Source organism: Lampetra fluviatilis, chromosome 7, assembly GCF_964198595.1.
Source record: "Lampetra fluviatilis chromosome 7, kcLamFluv1.1, whole genome shotgun sequence".
NCBI classification, from domain to species: domain Eukaryota; kingdom Metazoa; phylum Chordata; class Hyperoartia; order Petromyzontiformes; family Petromyzontidae; genus Lampetra; species Lampetra fluviatilis.
In genome coordinates this window covers 9,058,722-9,081,128 of record NC_136281.1, presented here as the reverse complement: position 1 = coordinate 9,081,128, position 22,407 = coordinate 9,058,722, and the positions used below count along the sequence as shown (strand labels likewise).

The 22,407-nt window shown below is 40.9% G+C and overlaps 1 protein-coding gene across 4 annotated transcripts; it reads left to right on the top strand.

Annotated features, from left to right (window-relative positions):
• Positions 1-507: 507 nt before the first annotated feature.
• LOC144933531 (protein phosphatase 1B-like) lies at positions 508-20,469 on the top strand. 4 transcript variants are annotated; one of them, XM_078858407.1, is made up of 7 exons: positions 722-861; positions 6,970-7,088; positions 10,657-11,506; positions 12,945-13,062; positions 13,340-13,451; positions 13,916-13,976; positions 17,876-20,469. In XM_078858407.1, the coding sequence occupies exons 3-7, from the start codon at positions 10,673-10,675 to the stop codon at positions 17,894-17,896; spliced, it is 1,146 nt and encodes a 381-aa protein (XP_078714533.1). In that variant the 5' UTR covers positions 722-861; positions 6,970-7,088; positions 10,657-10,672; the 3' UTR covers positions 17,897-20,469. The 4 variants fall into 4 exon arrangements, with proteins under 4 accessions (XP_078714536.1, XP_078714532.1, XP_078714533.1 ...); XM_078858408.1 differs by having other exon boundaries at positions 731-861; positions 6,973-7,088; XM_078858410.1 differs by lacking the exons at positions 6,970-7,088; positions 17,876-20,469 and adding an exon at positions 14,844-15,308 and having other exon boundaries at positions 508-861.
• The last annotated feature ends 1,938 nt before the right edge of the window (positions 20,470-22,407 follow it).

The window sequence follows — 22,407 nt, the reverse complement described above, 5'->3', positions numbered from 1 at the left end:
ATATGAGCGAAGAGAATGCGTGTGAATAATGACCTCGTGTACAAAACCAAAACAAATGCACGTCAAATAAAAAAAAATGTGTTTTGAAATGGGGAAAAGACCTTGAGGGTTAGGAAAGGCGTTGACTCAGGGATAGGCTACACAAAAATGAGTGCGCGCTTCTGTGACACATTACATACGGCAGAAGGCAAAAAAACGTAAACAAAAGCGAAGGCCCCGTGTTAAATTTTGTTTATTCACTGACAAAAAAATTCACATTATAAAGAACGCAAGTAAGCAAAGGAGGGCATCTCCCTTGCAAGGCTACCATAATAATAACAACAATAAGTAACGGCAACGCTCTCGACAACACAGTGGGGGGTGGGACCTGATGACGCGCCCTACAGAGGGCGTGGCTAAACCGAGACCCTGGGGGAATAAAGGGCGGGGCGCCCAACGATTCGCGCTCTCATTGGCTATCGATGACATCACCCGTACACCCCCCCCACTCCCTCGCGGCATCCGGGCACTCGCGGTGACATCGCGGCGCTTGACGTCACGCGGCTCGTCGAGGCGGAGGTGGAGGAGGAGGCGGCTCGCGTCCTCGCTCGACATTAATGGCCATGAGCCCCTGAGCTTTCGCGGCGATCGCGGCAAACGCTAAACCCCTCCCCACCCCCCTCTCTCCCCGCGCCGACCAAACCACGACGCGCCTAGTCGCATGTTGAGCGCACTCAAGTTCGTCGGCGACAAACTCGCGCGGCTCGGCTGGGCGTGCGGCTGCGTGTCCGAGCGTGAGGCGGCGCGTATCGCCGAAGCCTCGGCCCTTGCGCGGCTTTGCCAGGCGGCCGCAGCGCTCGCCATCTCGGGGCTCGTGGTCAGGTGAGGGCGTAGGATGAGCAAGATGCGACTAGGCCTCTTGACCCCCCCCCCTCCCACTCCCCTGTCCCCCATTTTACCCTCCCCTCACTCCCCACCCTTAGCCCCCCACACTTACACTAACACGACAATAGACGAGACACATCGACAGATTTTTCAATGTATACGTTCGATGTGGCAGCCACTAGTGCTCGCAATTGGACCACACACAACACAACAACATCGAATGTCAACGCTTAATTACGTCACCATCGGCCGTGATCAATTCGCTGCCGACTCCGATGGTCCCTTCCCTAAGCCTCAACCACCGTCTCTCTCTGTCGTCCCCAACATTTTTTAAAATCACAAGGCGTTGTTGTGGTTGTTTTCGTCGCTCGGGTTTTGGATGTCCTTAACGAGAGTTTGTGGCTGTCACTCCGTCGTTAGTCTCGACCAACGGCCATGATCCCCCTCCTGCCATCATGACCGTGTCTCGTCCTGATGGCCCAAGCCCACCCAGAGCAAGTCAATAACCATGTTGTACTGTGTTATTATTTAACATGTGTGTTTATCTCTCTCTCTCTCGCTTTTTTTTAACCCCCCCTCCCCCCTAACGCATGGTTTTATTCTATTTTTTACGCGTCGTAATTATCTTTGTGCGCATTCGTACGTGTCCTGTCTTTGGGTAAGGCTATGCGTACATGAAGGAAATTGGGGGGGGGGGGGCGATCTTTGTCTTTTTTACGCGTGTTATGTTGTGTGTGTGTGAGCGTACACTGAGCACTGATAAATTACACGCCCCAAACCACCATCCTTTCCTTGAATGGTCTTTATCGAAGTACTGCACTGTATAAGAAAAAATGTGGTAAGCTTTTGGATAGCACCGCCAAAGCTGTACATTGTTTTTCTACGTGGCTCTGGAGACCAGTTGCGCGAAACGTTCGTCACCGCTTACATTCGTATCAAGGCGGTGTAAATGGTGGCGGTGGTATTTATAAATAGTACATCCATATCCACCATTTAGTTTTCGACAAGTAATGGTGTGGGCCGGCGTTGACAATGGTTTACAGGTACAAATACGAAACCTGAACACAACCCGTAATGCTGCCTTAAAATAAAGGCTATACAGTACAGTAATAGGCGACGTTTCGGGCATTGATCCTTAATAGCCGAGAGATCATCTAATTGAAGGGACATTGCCTTGTTTCTTTAGCCATAGAGATTATTGTGACATGTACATATTTAATACAAGTACAAACACGCCTACACGTCCAGGTACGCATTGACACTTGTATAAAGCCACCACAAACACACGTGTGTGCATGCACACCATGCCGAAATCTGCATTGTGTACACAAACACAGCAAAACAATTACGAAATCAACATTCACCATGCTGTCTTTATGGGCAGCATTGGCGTTATGATATCACATGTTAACATGCACCTCTGATTAAAAAAAACAAATAGAAAAGTGGCAAATGCTACGTCTGACGGATACTGCGTTATGTATTGTATACCATTTACAATTGGACACCGCAGCTCTGGATTTGTTGTATTAATAGTTCGGAGGATCTGGAAGAGGGGAATAAGGCGGGGCCTAAGCCGGAGGGAATATACGTCGAGGGTATTTGATAAGGTAAACAATTTTATTCATCAGGATTCTGAGAAGCAGAGCAGTGACAATAATTGTCAATGGCAAGCACTGATTGTGAACCAGTGGCTCCTGGGTAATGCGTGCCACTTAATGATTTTGAAAATTCGCACGTCAGAGGTTTCGATATATTTATGTCCAATAATGCCTTTTTTATTTTTGGCGTAAACGAATGGCTGTGATGGCTGGGGTGTTAAGGACCTTAGACCCCACTGGGAGTACTGAATACCTTGGCCCAAAAATGTCAACCCCTTGCCTACACCAATGCGATGTGAAACCCTCCCCCCAAATGTGCCTTCATTGGGATTTTTAACGTTCGGCATAAGGATAAGAGCACCTTCCAAAAACTAAGCGCGTTCATGGCAGGCAGAAGGCTTGTTAAACAGATTCATTAGTACGCATTTTGGCGTCCTCTGGTCTAACACCGTTTTGAGACTAAGCTCAAAAGAAAGCTGTCTGGTGTGGACCAATCAGTTTCAAAGACTGCATATATTTTCAGTGTTTTTTTTGCATTATGACCACAGGTATTGTGGTTAATGCAGACATGATTCCTCGTCAAAGGTTTCAGTTTGGTGTTTTAACATCTCAACACCTATTTGTTGCCAGAAAAAAAGGAGAAACCTATTCTCAGATTCATTAGTGTTAACACCCAGGAAAGAAACGCCGGCATCGGGTTAGCTACATTCGTTCAAAATGTCACAGGCCATGTTTCGATACAGTAGAGGATGTTGCTAGCTATGAATACAGTTAACCTCTTCCTCCCCCTCCACGCTCAAAAAGATGTGTATATCAAGTCGCCTGCAGTAATACACACACCAGAGCTATGTGCGTTGGCATGGTGGTTGGATTTTCGTGGGTGGTGGGATAGTTGGGAATATGTTAAACCAGAGAAAAGGTCGTAGGGCAGGAGTCAGAGTTGAGGCCGGGTGCTCATTTGTAACGTGATTAGCCGCTCGTGTGAAATGCTGTCATTTGCAGGAATAGTTTAAAGATAGTTATATAACAACCTATCTGTAGAGACACGTGTAGCTTAATACCTTTTCAAATCATAACAATTGAGTATGTGATTAGTGAATTGTTCCACTTTAGCTAGAATTCCAAAAGACTCGGAAGGTTCTTGCCAGACCCTTGCTTGCTTGTCACAGTGGCTCGTGTGGAACAACAACTCATTTGTAAAGAAATAACCACCCGAGTCAATGCTCCTTTTGGCCATGTCCAGGCCTGTTTCAGGTTTAAGTGACAGGTATATAAAACCAAGTCGCATGTTTGCCAAGCTGAGGTACTGATTTGGCTTGCACTGTAGCAGTTGAAACGGCTATTGACTTTTTCCATGGTGTGTAGTTTTAGAACCAACATAGGCCCCTTGAGAAATGTGCTCTGGGAGCATTATTGCAAAAGTTTGCAAATGGCTTCCTTAACTACAATACTCTCAGAAACACCCAAGTATTTCACAGGACAAACGAGGCGCCAGACAATTTGCAGAACCCTCATTTTCTCGAGTACCCCAACCATCCAATTTCCACTATTGTGCTGTGTATGAATACTGAGAAGTGAAAATTATTAAGCATGGCTGCACCTTAATTGGGGGATAATTGCTTTCTGGACAGCGTTCTTCACAGCTAACCGCACTGATAATATAATAAATGCATCTATTAACTTTACAAACTATGTTATTCCTTGCCTATAACTACACTGACTTGATGTATAGTTTTCCCACACAAAGCCAACTAACATACCCATAATGTATTGCAAATACTTGTTTATATAAACCTAAAGTTAAGGTAATCGAATGAACATGTTAAATATGGATGGACTTGATATTGAACAAATATAATCAGTTTTACATAATTGGGTTTAGCTAAAAGGGGGACTGTCTTTTGTTTTATGATATTTAACCCTGCTAAAATAATATATCCTAAGGTAGGGTTTACCAGTTCATGCAGTAATTATAGTTATTCAATAAAGTAACCAAATACACTCATAAAAAATCACAAGTACAGGAATTTTTGTGAGTGTAAAATTATATGCTAACTTGTAGTCAATGTGTACGATCCAATTATTCGTAAATAAATGTAAATTACATACAAAAAACTGTCATATTTGCAAATACATTTAATTAGTATTTAGCTATGAATTTGTGGCTTGTTTTTTGTTGTTGTTACACTTTGCTGCTTGTAGTGCAGCACTGTAATTTTTATGGAGTGTGATTTAATATGCTGCCAAGTTAGTTGCCTATAACGTGTAGATGTTATATAATTATCTAAACGCACTTTTTATGGAAAAAGTTAAATAATGCTGTAGTTCATATGGAATTAATGACATGATCTCTTTTTTAATCGATGTCTACATTTATAAATGACAACATACAATGGCATCTCTTATTTTAAGCCTCGGATGTATTCAAAACCACTTAAGCTTCTCACTGTTTACATTGTATTTGAAAGTGACTTTTGAATGTCTTTAAACATGTCTTAAAGAGCCTTACACTAATTTAATTTCCATCTGCTTAATAGGTATTTCTGTAAAATAAAAAGCTCATCTGCTAAGGTTGTCAATACCTTTTTCAAGCATTGTACGTGCTAGGACATTCACAAGCTAACATGAGTTGGCACTTTTTAACTTTATATCTTTGTGAACAACAAGTGTTTGGCTCAGAATACATTATTGGGGACCCAAGAATAGAGGCTAACATTGTGGATATCCAGGTAACACACACTTTTGCTTGGGCCACCAGTTTGAAATAGTTTAACTGTTGAGCTCAGCATGTCAAACAGGGCCCATCTGACATTGACGGGATTTGATGACGAGTAAAACATATTTTTGGCTCTGAGACTAGGGCCTGCTGGCCAGAAATTGCCGAAGAACATAAGCCTAGCCATGTAATTGAAGGCGTAAACCAGTCCACTGTCCTGCTGTGTGCGCACACATTGTTGGGTTGTCAGATCCGCATGCTGCTTCCCAACTGCCATTCAAACCGTACCTTGTTGATTGTTTGATTCAGTTATTCATTAATAATCTCACAGATCGGCATTGATATTGGCTGTTCTGTTTAAAATTGAGTTGCACATTGGACTTACAACCACTTGTGCATTTGGATGTTATATAAAGATGATGGTCATGCATATCCTTTTCAGTTTTCCATTTCAAGTGTTAAAACATATTTTGAGATTGACAGTGGAATTTTGGATATATGTCAAAATTATGATCAAACGTTTTGAAAGCATCTTTGTCATGCCTTTATGTCCATCTTATGTCAGTTTAAACCCTTTTTAAACATTGAAGTCCAACTCTTTGATAGCCTTTCAGTAATTGCTTTTTCGTATCTTCCGTTTTTAAATTAGATTTTAACATCCTCCTGTACCAACATTTGAACGACGAGTATTTTGAATAGATTTAAATAGATGAATTTCAAATTGATTATCAATTGATAAAAAATACATTTGTACGAAAAAATATTCCACATCACTAAGTCAATGACCTGAATAATGCTTTAAAAGTTCTTTAAGTAGCGTTTGTACTATTGTTGTATTACATTGAATTGTTTTTCTAACATTCTAACGGGAACACTTGTCTTACCATATTGTGAAGGCTCGATACCAATTATTTTTAAAATATTTTTTCCATAACATTAACATAGTAAATCACCACGAGCACAATTAAATTGCTTTACAATTGATATTGTTTGGGTCCTGTCAAGCTTGAAATACGATACATAGATTCTGATAGTTATCCAGTCACTGTGACCTTTGCATTTTAATTTGTGGCAAAGTCCAAAAGTAACAGCTTTGAGAACTGATATTGGTGTTTCGTGTTTATATTTTCAATTTAATTACTTTTTGTTGTAGCATTCATTTGCGTGCCAACACTGTATTCTTGTTGTCAGAATGCATGTTCCCAGGAAAAACACAATGTACCGTAGACGCATTTATCCGCGTGTGGTTTATCCGATTTGTACCTGAGATTTTGATGCAAATTAATAACTTATGAATGTTCCCTTAAGCCCAAATTAATCATCTTAAAACAGTTTTAAACCGTTATTCTTTGAAATGTGTATTGCAAGTCAGGTGCTTAAACCGAACAAATATGTGCCTCGGTTAATCCGAAATCCACGTGATCGTCTCTACAGTACAGTAGTTGCTTATGTTTACAGCAGTGAGCGGAGTTTGATTGACGTGGCTTGTCCACTTAGTGGGTGGAGTCTGGGAGCAGGAAAGTGTTATCACTGAGCACTCCCATCGATCGGTCGGATTTTTCAAACCTGTAAAATAGTTTGTTTGGTCTTTTTTAATCAAAAAAATATCAATAGATTTTTTTTACTTTCACATTTTGTTGTTAATTAACAACTACATTTTTCTTAACTGAAATATGTTAGACCTATGTAGAGAGAGTTGACCAGACGACGATTGAGGGTCGACACTTTTCTTTATTTTCCCGCGGGCTCACGCCGCATGCGTTCCACCCTGCTCCGTTCCTCTCCCAGAAGCGCCCCGATCGTGCTCTGCCTCTCCCGATGACGTCACCGCTCTCTCTCCCTTTCCTCGTGACGTCATCCTGATACTGCACCCTTAGATCGTGCGAGTATTTCTTCCCTCGGATCACGTAAGTATCAGCACTACACCTACAATTAGTAGTTTTTGGCATTATAGATTTGCGGAAAATTTATATTTTTTATTATTATCCGCAATTTTGAATTATCCGCGGCTGACCACCACATCATAAGTGCGGATAATCGAGAGTACTATATTACATAATTCAAAATTTACTACTATAATGAGCCAATAATGTCTGTGTGCCGCGTGTGACGTCACTCCACGTCGGCCAGCCCCTCTCATTAATAATCATGAACAGGTTACGTCCTCCACATGGACTCCCCCTCCTTTTTAATAATCATGAGCGGGTGACATCACTCTGCATCGAACAGCCCCCCTCATTAATAATCATAAACAGCTGACGTCCTCCAAATGGACACACCCCCCCCCCCCCCATTAATAATAGTTAGCGGGCGACGTCACTCCACATGGGGGGGGGGGGCGAGGCGCCTCCCCCCTCCTCAGTGTCAACTTATAACCCTCACGACAAAGGCAGAACCCTCACATCACATAATCTCCATCACGCTATTGAGACATAGAAGTACAAAGGACGTTATGATGGACAAGGGATTTAACCTTTAAATGAAATAGGTCTGTGTCACCGTGGCCTTACAAATTCCACACGAATTTATGCAATGAATATCACGTCGCGGTCTGCTTTTCGCTTGCAAGTTTCAGATTTACTGCAATACATCATGCTACTTGCACTTTCATTGGTTCATGATCACTTTTGTGTTGCTTTAGCTCAGTTGTGGCCAACTGGCATCACCTGAGCCAAATGCAGCTCTTTAATCCACCACGTGCGGCTCTATAGAAGGGGCATAACGTAGAAACATACTATCACAGTAGCAAAGAATGATCTTAAGGAGTCGGGGTAAAAGGGAAGCAGGGATGGGATCAAGGGGAGAGAGGAAGTTGGATGGGCCTTGGAGATGTTAGAAGAGTTCTGTAATCAAAGTTGTAGGGAAAATAGTGAAAGCGGAGTCATTTGACATAGGGGGAGAGGCTGCTGAGGGGTGAGCTAGGGGTGGAAGCTAGAAGGGTAAATCGAATAGAGTCAGTCTTGGTGGAGAAGTAATAGGTGAAGTCAAGAGCTGAAGGGGCAGGGGAAAGGGAAGATTGGGTTAGGGTAGGAGGGTGGAAGAGGTTGAGAGTCGATAAGAGTTGCTGGGGGGTGGTGAGCAAGGGAAGAGATGAAGCCAGGAAATAGTCTTGTGTGGCAAATTCTAGGGCGTGTTGGAATTGTAACATATATTGACAACTTTCAACATATATAAAATGGGTACTTTTTGGCCCTTAGTCTGTTACAGCCATAATAAAGGTTTTTATTTGGGTTAGATCACGTAAATATATAAATATGTTGTTCAAACCCACCACCACCCGACACATCCAACTAATAAGGGTTGTCACGTAAACAGAACATGCTAATTCGTCACTAGTACAGCACACCAGTGTGTTGGAGAGCCAAGCCACAGCATTTACAATCCCGAGTACAACGTTTCGCCAGTAATTGCAACCAGCTTCATCAGGCGACAGCCAGATTTGTGGAGAAGTCCACCTGTTTTGTTCCTTATGTGATCCTTATGGCGGTACCCCGGGGTACCAAATAATACAAAATGGCCGAGGCAATTAAATATTTTATTTCTGGGACACTATTTTTTCCAGGGGTGTACTTAACTGGGGTACCAATCAATTCAAAGTCAGTGCTACTCCGCAATGTTGAAACGCAGCGAGGACGATTGTGCTGAAACCCTGAACGCTCGTATGCACCATAGTGCATCGTGTACAGCTCGTCGAGATGAGTCGATTGCCGCATCGCCGACCATCAACAGACTAAAACTTACTGCATCACGGACATTATGTGAGAGCCGGGGTACTATGGTACCCCGGGGTACCGCCATAAGGTTCATAGAGGCGTAGATATGGTGACCACAAAGTGGGGGGGGAGGGGGGGATTACTGAGTCAACATACAATTATGCATATATATTTACGCGATCTAACCCAAATAACCTCTTATGGATGATATTGGTCGCGAAATGCTACGTGTTAGTCTGTTACAGGTTGGTCACCCCTGATTTAGCTTCTTGGTGTCAAATTTAGGTTCGTAATATTTTATCTTTTGTCGGAAGCCTTCTCTTAGAGGAATGCATACCTAATGAATCATTAATTGAACGAAATTGCTCTCATGCTATACTCGCCCCCCTAGCTTAAGAGCATTCTGCCAGTAATGGAATGTTCAAATATTTTTTTGCCTGTCAAATTTCATATAGATTAATATGACTTATGTTTTAAGTCGAAAACATAATAGTTTTTTTAGTTCTTTGGTAATTGATAAAAGGTGCATTTGCTCAATTGTAGCTTCAAAGCCAAAACGTGTTTTATGTAGTTAAAGCTATAGTGGTATGGTTATTTAGAGCTGCATGAAGTAATGTGCAGCTGTCACAGGAAGCCATGTCTCAGGAAGCAGGGATTTCAAGAAAGGTTGAGGCTTAAGCCAGTCCTTTAAACTCCAAAAATAAGTGTTCTTACAGTGATAGCCTTGGAAATATCTCGTGTTTGACATCGGGCATTGTACGCTATTACAATGCATCTTAACAATGGCAACATGTACGAAATGTACCCTTCATATACAATATATAGCAATACCATGATTTATGTTTCCCCCTTTTATGTTTTGCAAATACATCGTCACATTAACACTGCTACCTGATTTGTGTTGCCTCTCCCCCACACTTACGTCGCTGACAGCATCGTCTGTCCTTTCTCGTATCTGTCGCCTCAACCTGCGCCTCCACCTACCCTGTACAAGGACTAATTTGGGTCACACACAAAGAAATTTACTGTAGAGTACAATATAGTATTCATGTATGGTATTTTGGTGATTGTTTAAAATAGTGTACTGTATCTTATTGTACCTTGTATAATTTGTATTAAAGTTTACTGTTGTACATTAGTATTGAGTAAAGTACTTGTCGTAATTTACGGGAACGTGGGTACATCTAGAATGAAAGATGCGTGCATTCGCACAGCACCACTGTACCCTCCGTTGTCTTTGTTTGGCTCTCGTCGAAAAATTGCTTTGTCGTTTTCATATTCATCGCACTTTTCAGGAACGCATTCCCAATGTAAACCGGGGTATTACTTTATTAGAAAATGAAGAATAAGCATGTTTTTAAAGCATTGACAAAAAATATAAGTGTCACCTCTTCACAGCTTGTGTGATTTGTTTTGCAACATTCATAATTCTATTAGAAAATATTTTATAATGCAATTTTCATTGAAGAGGTACACCCTGTAACTTCGGTTTATAAACCCATTTCAGTGAAACCTCGCTCAATGTATCAATTATCAATGAAGATTAAGTTTGACAGTAAATTGTCATTCCATTCATCCTTTATTTTATAGTTTTAATTTAACACTTAGGTACTTAACATTATTTCTGGATTTTAATATAAAAATCGATTGCTATGCAGAATGTGAGATGTTAGGATACTGAAATCATTGTTTTGTTTTCTGGTATGATGCAAAGGCTAATACTTATTTGCAATGTTATTTTTGTTCCTTTCTGTGTTTTTAGTTCAGTATTTTCAAGGATGGGGGCATTTTTGGACAAGCCAAAGACGGAGAAACACACAACGCACGGCGGTGGCAATGGCGTGCGCTACGCACTCAGCAGCATGCAGGGCTGGCGTGTGGAGATGGAGGACGCCCACACAGCTGTCGTGGGCATTCCCCGGGGACTAAAAACATGGTCGTTTTTTGCTGTCTACGATGGTCACGCAGGCTCACGAGTGGCCACGTTCTGTTCTGAACACCTCCTGGAGCACATCATTACCAATGAGCACTTTGAAAGCAAAGCAGGCACAGAGCCGTCTTCAGAGGCTGTGGAGAAGGGGATTCAGGCAGGGTTTTTACAAATTGATGAGCACATGCGCACCATCTCGGACATTAAAAATGGACTGGACCGTAGTGGCTCCACAGCAGTGGCGGTGATGCTGTCTCCCAAGCACTTGTACTTCATTAACTGCGGAGACTCGCGGGCTGTGCTCTATCGCAATGGCAGTGTCCACTTCTGCACAGAGGATCACAAGCCGTGCAACCCGGCTGAGAAGGAGCGCATCCAGAACGCGGGCGGCAGCGTCATGATTCAGCGCGTCAACGGCTCGCTGGCCGTGTCGCGAGCTCTCGGCGACTTCGACTACAAGTGTGTGGATGGGAAGGGCCCAACGGAGCAGCTGGTGTCACCAGAGCCCGAGGTGCGGGCCATTGAGCGCAGCGATGGAGATGAATTTGTTGTGCTGGCTTGTGATGGCATCTGGGATGTCATGTCCAATGAAGAGCTGGGTCAGTTTGTGCACTCCCGCCTGTTGCTTACCGATGACCTCGAGAAGATATGCAACCAAGTTTTGGACACTTGCCTCTACAAGGTATGTTTAGGTGTTGTTGATTTCACCTTATAACAAATGGCGCAGTAGTATTTGGGATATAAATAGATACACGCTTTGGATTTATGTGTGTATTCCTGTTGGCCTGTTAGAGTCTATGTAAAAGCCATCTCAGTTTCTCAATCGGGATAATTAAACTGTAGGTTTGAGTTTTCTGCTTGTGCATGTGTTTATAAATGAGTAACTCCCATTGTGTTTCTCCGCCTATTTTTGAGAGAGCTGGTGTCGTCGATCCTCATTGCAGTTGTTGGTTTGCCCGTTGCTGGTGAACACGATGGGTTCACTTAATTTAAAATTACAATTAGCATTCTCTGCGACCGGCTGTCACAAATTTGACTTTGCCGTTTGAAAGACCCAACGGTACACACAATTAAACTCGTACCCTTTAAAAGTTTAAAAAAGAAGGGTTACAATACCTTTAGAGTGTTTGTTTATAGATACCCGCATAGGCCAACTGTCTTGTAACACTTATTAAATATGCAAAAGGATCATCGTGTACATTGGCCTTGAACCATTTGCTATACAGTACCTGGATACACGGGTGTGTTCTGTAATTACAGTTCTCTTTACTGGTGAGCTTGCCTTTCCCCTGAAGTTTAGGTTTTACTTTATTTTGCGCATTATACATGTTTAAATTGATGGCCTCTTAGCCCTGACTTGAGATTCAATAGCCCAACTACATTATGGCCCTGGTTAATTTGACACAATGTTTTTTATTTGTTTGCTTGCATTATTGCCAGATGTGGGTGTGTATATGGTCTGATCATACCATATAATTAAACAAATTATAGTTGACATTGATTTATATGGTGTTCGTGATGCATTATGCTCTTTTTGACTTATGTGTATTCGTAAAAGAATGTAAAAAGTTGTGCAGTGTTATAACTGGTAATTAATTTTATGCCAGCTGCTCCAGGGACACCTGTGGAAATTAGATGTTGTCTCACAGTTTTTATGATGATTTATCATCGATAAAGTGAGAATAGCTTTTAATTAACCAAGTACTAAATGTATATACCCAACATTATTGTTTTTAACATCTTATAATTTGCAACTTTTTGTCAAATGGCTGAGTATTTCACCAGTGTAAGGAAGTACGGTCAAATAATCCCCATGAATAACATGGTGGTGGGGGGTAGGCCCTTATCACACAGTGGCTTGACAAAAATAACGTATTTAATGAGTTAATTACATATTTTGTTGATTTAGAATTACCTAACTGAACCAGTGATGTTACACAATCAGTGAATAAAAAATGTTGAGTTACACTGCTGGGGTTCACTCTCAAATTCTTCCCAGATAAAAAATGTGGCTTATACAGTGGTATCCTGTTTCCTCTGTCCTTATGACAATTGTTGTCGCCCCCGAGTGAAATGTCGAGGACTGCAATGCTTAACCTGCTGATTTGTTTCGACCACAGGGCAGCAGGGATAACATGAGCATCGTGCTGGTGTGCTTCCCCAACGCTCCCAAAGTGACTGTGGAGGCTGTGGCCCGGGAGGAGGAGCTTGACAAATTCTTGGAGACCAAGGTCGAAGGTGAACAAAGCTTGTCAAGAAGAAACAAGACGTCAAATTATTGTTTAAATTCACTCGGTTCTGAATTTGTAAATTCACTCGTCCAAAACTATTTCCGCTAGTTAAGGATTTAATGGATATACATGCTTTGTTTGAATTGTTAGTGATAATGCATGCGATCATTGGCTAAACTATTCACTGTAATGCGGCTGCACAAAGAAAATAATTGACGTGGTTCAGTTTCCGTGGGACATGTGGAGACAACGAGATGCGTTCTGTTGCTGGTGTGATTGTGCAGAGGTTCTGGAGAAGCACACTGGCGAGGTGGCCCCTGACCTGGCCTCTGTCATTAGAGCCGTCTCCGTAGAAAACATCCCCAACCTTCCACCAGGAGGGGGCCTTGCCAGCAAGTAAGCTTAATGGATGTTCCAAACACCACACGGTGCTTCCATTATTAATCACGACAACATTTGTAACACTAAAGCTTATGAATGCATTTTATTTTATACCTATGTGACTTTACCGAAAGAACCAAAGAGTATAATGCATTTTAATTAAATACTATTTTAAGTGTTTAATGTATTAGTTAACAATTCACCTGAGCAATATTTACATTGACATTTTAAAATGTTTTAACATTTTTAATAAAATACAATGTATCAGAGGGTGGAAGTTTTAATTTCACAGCAGGAGCTAATAAACAGCTGTTTAGTATTTTGCAGTTGAGTGTCTATGGGAACTATAAAAAAACTTTGCTGAATGGAAAATGGAAGCTTTGCTCACTGTTGTGGCCCTTGAGCCTTCATTGATGAGAGGTTTTGATGAAGGTAAATGTTTTGCAATGAACTTAAAACGTGCTTACTATGTCAACCAGACGCGTGTTGATCGAGGCAGTATACAACCGACTGAACCCTCACAGGGAGGATGATGATGGGGTGAGTACACGTGGCAAGTATAGCTTTTGCCAAATGTAGCGTACTTTTGTTGCAGTTTAAACTAAAAAACAAAGTTTTGTTTTTGTGCTTGCTTCCTTCCTGAAGTTACATTTTTCTTTCAGAAACTGTTGTGCTTAATGAGGAGAAAACTTCAAAAAAATTTGGGCTGCTTTAAGCCCCAGAAAGACATTGTTAAACATTTTCAAACGTAACAGTGTTGCAAGTTGGGGCTAGAGATGCTTATATTTTTGCAAAATCAGATTTACTGCTGTTATTTATGTGCAGATATGTAACAAATCATTTTTTAAACAACATTTGCAGCAGGATAAAAGTGTTGCTTTGAAAATAGTTTATGCGAGTGCAGTATTTAACAAATCATGACTACTGCAGTGCAATTTTTTTTTATCTTGCACATATCACTGTTAAGTATGAGATCGAATAACTTACCCAGGTCTTGCAAAATCATTAGTTTTCTCAGATAATGTTCTTAATTGATAATGCTGACTGCATCCGATGCATTTTTTATTAAATAATAATGCTCACTTTATGCAGTAAATACACTTACATATGTAAAATTAATTGTTATTTTGTGCTAACATTAAGGTACTAAGCAACGGACTAATTGTGATGTTTTCTAAATACTTGTTAAGGGTTTACATCCTTTGGGTATTATATTTTATAGTAACGGGTACATGTGGAATTGCTGCCAAATCCACTGTTGTCGTTTAAACTGAAATCTATTGTTAAAATGTTCTCTGGAAAGGAACAGTTTTGGTTCAGACTGGTGCATTCGTGGGGTGCACTGTTTTTAAAAGCTGACATCAGTGGGGGAGTGGACCATCGCTGACATTGGGATTTTAAATCCAGTCGCAAGCGAGTGGTGCCGAGAGTGAGGCCAACAAGGGGAAATCGCGACGCCGCAAGTTGGTGGAAACACTGCGTACGCTGAGGTCCAACCATCGGGGAAACTATCGGCGGCTGCTGGAGGCCTCCCTCGCCAGCTACAGGGGAGAAAAGCAGCAGGGTGGTGACCCAGGACCCTCACCCCCACAGTGCACGACACCTGAGCTGGACGATGATTTGACTTGAGCAGTATTAAGGTGGGGTGGGGGGCTTTATTAATGTAATGGCTGAGTGTCTAATGACCTCCCATATCATAATATGCCACTAGTTTGCTGCATTGCAAGAAATGCAGTGATAATTCCAGATAATATTTGTAAAAATTCTAGAATGTGTGGCAAAAACCAAAAGTCTTGTAAAATTACATTGTGAATGTGGAGACTTGTTTTTAGCAAGCCTCCGCTACAACAGCAGTACTGGGAAAAAAGTTCCCTCACAATAGCAGGCTTTAGTGCTCGTTTTTCATAAAGTGTCTCGGCAAAATGAACCATTTCCTATTTATATGTTTTATCAAGATCAGTTTCATATGTGGCATCACTTGCCTGAAAATGTTCACAATCAGAACATTCTTAATGCAAAAAAAGCACAAATGGTCATATTGAAATGAACCTTCGTTGAAATATATTTAATTACTCAAATGCATTGTTTTGGCCTTTGATACTGTACGGAGCTAAGTACAATGCTTGTATGGCCACAACTCCTTATTTGACGTCTGTGGAGTGCAACATTTTTTACATTGTAAAGGAAGCTGCATCTACTTAAGCCACATCTCTAAAAGCACATTTAATTGTGTATGTTTTTCACAGTACAAATGAAAATACAGTTTTTCATTGGTGTAGCAAAAGGTTGAATATTATTTTTCCGTATGTACTGTATATGTAACTTAATAAAACATTGAACGTGAAAATATTTTTCATGTTAAATTAGTATCTCTGGAATTTTAAGTTTAATGAATATTGCATTATGTATTTTGATGGTGTTTTCTTGTTCATATGCGATTGTATTTCATTTTGAAGTAGTTAAGTTAAGGTAGAACACATGCTTTCTTATTGTTGCACTCATTACACAGTGCTTGCCACAAATGAGCCACAATACCTTGCTGATCTCAAGGAGCATAAACCATCACGCAAACTCCGGTCATCCTCGCAGCGCCTTTTGGCCAAAGACGGTCACTGCATCATATGCTTTCAAATGCGCTTCTGTGGCCGTCTGGAACGCTCTTACTTCCGATATTTAGAAGCCACTAGAGCTATGCAATTTTAATCATCTCAGATTAATAACTAATTTCTTTAGAACTGCTTTTTTTGGTGAGTTTCTCTTTCCCCCGCACCTCTGATTAGCACGGTTGGCTATGTGCGGAGCTAAAGACGTTCAACATACAAACATATGTTTTAATGACGGCTTAGAAAGAGACGCTTTAGTAATTTCTTACACTGCCTATGCACAAAAGAATACTTAAGCCCTATATACTCTACACCTCTATTACACTTACATTTTATCGTCAATGTATGATGCCATGCAGAAGACTGAAAGATCCAATGTGCGAACTGCATTGGCAATCTTATGAAGCCTATTTAGAATCGTGATTATTGAAATTTGCCATTAAAACTAACATTCTGCCTTTTTCGCAACACATTGAACCATTTAAGAGTATTGAAACCCCCCAGATAGCAGTGTGTAGGGCTTCAGTGTTCTTTGGAAAATGGGTGTTTATAAACATGAGCAATCCTACAACTGTGGTTGATATAGCTGTTAATTAAAATCTGTTAAGGATATGCTGCAAATGTATGCATTTTAAAGTGTTATATTTGAGAGAACAATTTTGGAGTTCTATATAAAATGGGTGCAATGTTAAACCAGATTAAAGTTACTGCAGTCTGTAGGCAGAATAGATCAACTTTACTTCAGATGCTGCTGTTTGATTTTTTTTTTATATACATGGACTGTTTGTGCTTGTCTACCGACGGTTGAACTACATGCCAGCATTCCTACCGAGTTCGTTGTTGCAAGCAATTGTTATTGAAATAACTAATGGCATCAATCCAAGAGGCTAGAGGAATGCATCAATGAATATTTGTTGGAAATGGCATTAATTGACCTTACAGAATTAGTACATTTTGGAATGTGGCTTTGTCTAAGTGTATGCAGTTCCTGCGGTAACGGCATGTCGTTCTTTAATGGTGTGATTTCTTGTATTTGATGTCATTTGTGAATTTATTTTCGACTTGTACCTAGCTACACTTGGGCTTTCTTATGTCTGCTAATAAAGGTCATGCGGTTCATTTGCAATGGATGTGGCAAAGGTTTATCAGGGTGTATGTAGTGCCGAATGCAGTGTTGTCCTTTTAATTGTCAACACAGCACAACTATGTGCAAACAGTTGTTCACTTTTAGTAATTATATTTACCAAATACTTATGACAGTATACATTTACCATTACTTGGTATACATATGGAGTTTAAGCTGGAATATAAGCACAGCCAGATGTTTATATTTGAGGTGTGCTTGTGTCTGCAGTTGTCCTTTGTCTTACTTATATAAGGTGTGCTTATATCCAGCTTAAACTGCATTTAGACTCATCTGCCTACAATGCTATTGTTTACATTAAAAGTATTTCCATATCTTTTAAGTGCTGTGTTTGGTAGAAGGCTGTGCTTGCAATTATTTGGCCACTATATGGCTGACTCTTAACTTCTTTATGGAATGATGACACTTCGCAAGGGCATGTTGTTGGTGATCTTCAAAGAAATGGGTGTACTTGCATATATTTTATCAGCCACATTTGAATAATACATTTCAACCCATTGGTTTAGTGATAACTTGAAATTACATTGTTTCAAGAATGTTTGATGTTGACTGTTCTTACAGTTACATATAAATTTCAACTTGTGGACCAATAGTAAAGCAAAATTCAAACGAGCACAAGTGAGTAGTGTATGCCATTTTGCATGTATGTTGATATTCTGAACGCTAAATTGGAGTTGTCTTTTGTTTTTCAGGGATCCCTTGACACCTGGTAATCGACTGGTGCCTACACAATAATCTATACATGTACATGAATGCAGAAGTGTGAAGCCCATCAAGAAGGAGCTCTGGGTGGGGGTTTCGCCTACGATTTCTGGTAGATCTGTGGCTGAACGTGGAACTGTATAAAACCGGTGTCAGTCAACAAGTGCCACACAGTGTGATCTTTACTATACATCAAAACAATATTCGCTAGGTAATATTACAGCTGTAATGATTCGTTTTCTTTCCCGTTCAAAATCAAAATCATAATTTAAATTCACGTATTTAAACGTACAGACTTGTTTTATGACTTGTACAAAAACGGTTTCCATTCCTGATTGCAGTGATGCTGAATGCTTGATGCTGCAGAGAAAAATATGTTTTGTATAGCACCTTGTGTTTGCAAATTTTATTGGCGTTTTTTCCAACAAAATTCATTGGTCATGCACCAACACTTTTTTTGATTAAGACCCCACCAAAAAAGTAAATGTAGCTGGTGCTATATAGTCAATAGTGTGTGGGCTTAAAAGTCACACTGTGCCCTGACATGTCATATTTGCAGCATGAACTTTTGTAGCTAATGTGGCCCATTGCTTTCATTGCTTGTTCTCTTCCATATATGTAAAAAAAACATCATGTTATTGACACTTTTGATTAGTTAGGAATAGGTATGTAAGCAACGGTATTTTGTACGTTTTGTGTGTTATATAAAATGATACACACTTTCCAATGTGTGCACGTGTGCTGACATCCAAAATACAGCAATATGTACATGCCAGCTCCAAGCTGATGATACCTTCTCTTGGCATTTCGTGCTGTGGAATTGTCACATTAACGTATCTTGCAGATTGTATTGATTATCTGTACATAATAAAGAACTTTCCTTTAGGGTATTGATAAACATAAGATTGCTTTATGTATTGACAACTGTGGAGGTATGTTAATGGCTAGCGATAGGATTTTTTTTGTTTGTTTTCAATCTGCAGAGGGGGGGGGGGGGTATGCATGACGGTATATATGATGGTACTTGGCGAGAGTATAATCGGGGATGTTTTAAGGAACAGGCGAGTACAGCAACTGCTTTGAATGCTAAAGACTCGTACCGCAGCACATGTTGCATGTCGAGATTAAAAGGGGGGGGGGGGGGGGGGGTGTGGCATTGCAGGTGGACTACATTATTAAATGCTGTGTATATTTTGCTAGTAGTGTGCAGAACTGGGCAGGACAAGGAGACTGTACAGTGTATAGCTGTGAGAATCTATTACACACGAAGTCATCAATGGCAGGTGGTTGTTTCATTTAGTTCGAATGGACTGAATGTATTCAATAAAGAACATACTTCACAATGACTCCCACATTGTTACCCGAATCCATAAACCCCCACCACTCCCTCAAAGTCACCTGGCATCCAAGAGTGTTGTACACTTCAGAATACGTATTTGAACAAATAGTACATCTAGAAAAGGTTTATAGGGGTATAGTAATGTGTTTATAAAGTACCTTAAGCATGTCTGTTGTTGAAAGATAACTTTTTAAGTTAACATGGTAATTAAATGTTTAAAAGCAAATGGTCCATACATTTTATTCCAATTGGCTAAGTTTGAAATGTACTTTTGAAAATGAGCATAAATAGTTGCACTTTGAGGTAATGTTACCATACTTATAAGATGTAAACAAACATGTTAAAAAATTAAGTGCAAGGCTTTGTTTTTAATGGTTTAACTAAATGCTATTGTTTCGTGAAAGATATCAAAATAAAATACACAGCAGCAATTTTGGCAAAACGGTGTAGTGGATATATTTCCACGTGTTGTGGACTATATTAATGCGTTGACATTTTGCATCCACTCATTTAGCTCTTGTGACAATCCCTTGGTTTTTAAAGGTGGCGTTCACGTTTTTTTATGAATTAACTTGTACGCCTTTCTCGACAAGGGCAGCCAGCATTGCTGCACCGAGCCAGATGGCCAACCAGTGGTCCTGTCTCATCACCTGAACATAAAGGTGCATTAGCTGTCAAGCCCGTTAATGCAGTATTACACGTTCTTTTTGGTGTGATTTAATAGATACCGCTAATAAATTCCCATGTAATCGGTTACGCTCGATTGTCCAACCACATGACTCAATGGTTCGATAATTTCTGTCATTCGCAGTCGGCCCACGTAGTGCTGAACATAGACACGTGGTCCTGCACCTTTGGATCCCATTCAAATTGCTTGTAATGTCTTATTAGATCGAGTTCGCATAAATTACTTGAGTGTCTCGGTTGTGTACACAAGTCTGCGTGCTGAAAATCTGTACACTATTGAGATTTATTTGGCATATGTAACTTGACCCTCGATTTGCTAAATGCATTGTTTAAGAATTCGGAAGGCTTTGCTCCCACGGATTTTGTCGAGAAAAGATTGTCTCGTGGAAGATATGCAGTAGAAAGTTAAACAAGTTTCCATATACCACACGTTTGCATTTGAATACATTCTCTGTAGTTTTCATAAATTATATACTCAACAATGTAATGCAGTATTCTCTGGTATGCCGTAGAGGTGTTATGAACCCATGATTATTAAAATGTTACTGCTGCGCGTCACCCTGCTGGTTTGTAGCATGTTTGACTTGCCTATCAAGTCCATGGTTCAAGGCTCCACCTTGGCCCTGATAACATGTGGAGAGAACATATGATACGCTCTGCGTGCTGGGGTGGGGGGGTAGCGCCTTTTTTTGGTACACCAAGGATGACTTGGCCATTGTGGATGTCATAAAATATGCTTATGGAACTGGCACAAATGGCCAAAGTACATAAAGCATGGGGTTTTTTTAAATGTCGGCGTAGTTGGTAACGTAAGCGAATTAAATACGGTTTCAAAGAAAGCCCAATATTAACCTCAACTCAATCCTGCAGTGCACCACTGAATGTTAACCGTACGTTAAATGTACCTGCAATACGTTGCACCTTCGATTCACACGATTGGCTATGTACGGTGCGAAAGAAGTTCAACTTAGGTGCATGAGAGCTACTACTGTACGCAAATGTGCCGACTAGATTCTGTTGTACTGTACTTGTGGAATTTCATATTTGACGATCGAACATGACAAATCATGTCCATAAAAGGAAACGCAACTGAATATGCTTGACACGCTCGGCCAACGAGTTGTGACATTTTTAGTGCAACCTTGGTAACCGTGCTTTGGCTGTTCTATCCCTCCTGGCTATAAATACGCCTGATGTGGCGAAACAATTTGTTACCACTAATGTTTTATATTGTACCCACACATGGTTGCACTGGTGTGGCTTATATGCTACCCTCGGGAGGCAAAGATTGAATCCTACCCGATTTTTGCAATTTTTAAATAGGTGCCAACTGCACGGTTGATTAAACTTAAAGGTCGTAACAGAGCGGGGAGACTGGTTTTTACCATAGGCATATAGAATGCCACCACTGACTTGAGGACCTCCGTTGGAGACGAGATCTGCCCGACATTCGTTTGAGCCTTTTGGCACATTGAATTGTAACTTATCCAACATCCTAGAAGCAATGTGAGCAACAGCACTTTATTCTGTGCTGGCGTGGTTTTTTTAAAATTACAATTACTGTCGCTAAATCAATTGAACGACTTCTTGAATATGTGCTGGACGTTTAATGTCAGTGCAGAGCTGGAAACAGTCCACCTGGACAAAAAGTAACAAGACATTTTTTGAAGCCATTGGCACCTTTTGAGAAAAGTCCACGAATGATCACCTCTTTATCATGCTAGGCTTTCATGGAAATTCCATCCCTCACCGAGGGAACACGTTTTTGATTCATACAAAAATGAATTATTGCAGATATCTTTGAAAATGTAAATTAGGCCATGGGCCAATAGGGGTGGAGCGTGTTTACAGCTTAGGCTGCCCACTACAACATGTCCAATTTTAATATCCTCGGGTCATGCAATGATCCGTTAATTTATCAATGAATTTAAATTGTTATAATCATACTCTCCAGACTGGATGATCCACAGTGCTGTTGCCATATACAAGATCAACGTCATCCTGTCCCTCCACTGGCTCCCATTCTGATTCTCAAAGCTGTCCATGTTGTCGACTTCCTGCCCCTGTTCAAGTCCAAGCTCAAGACCTGTTTTCCTCTGCTGATGACAGCCTCTTTGAAAACACATTCCTGCGTAGGGAGCTGGTAGGAACGTTGGGTTGCTCGGTCAATGGCGGCGTGGTGTATTCTGCAAATATGCCCGACTGAGGGCGGGCACAAGCCGGCGTGAGTAGGTTAAACGTTGAGTTTTATAAGGGCACCACGGGGTGACCAGCCCCTCCCCACCCAGCCCCTCCCCACCCGCCCATCCACACCATCCCCTCTCCACCCTCCCCTCTCCACCCAGCCCTACCCTTCGCATTTTTGGATGCACGACGGACGGACAATAATCCTCTGTGGGCTGGTGTAACCAGGAGGTTCCTACCAGTACCAGGAGGTTCCTCCCAGTATAACAATTCCCACTTTCTGTACAGCATCTTCAGATGTAGACATATTAC

Excerpts from the sequence above, each read along its gene's own strand:
- LOC144933531 (XM_078858410.1), top strand. The coding sequence starts at position 701 with ATGTTGAGCGCACTCAAGTTCGTCGGCGACAAACTCGCGCGGCTCGGC. Across the intron at positions 862-10,656 it reads ATCTCGGGGCTCGTGGTCAG|TTCAGTATTTTCAAGGATGG; the intron begins GTGAGGGCGTAG and ends CTGTGTTTTTAG. Across the intron at positions 13,452-13,915 it reads GGAGGGGGCCTTGCCAGCAA|ACGCGTGTTGATCGAGGCAG; the intron begins GTAAGCTTAATG and ends TATGTCAACCAG.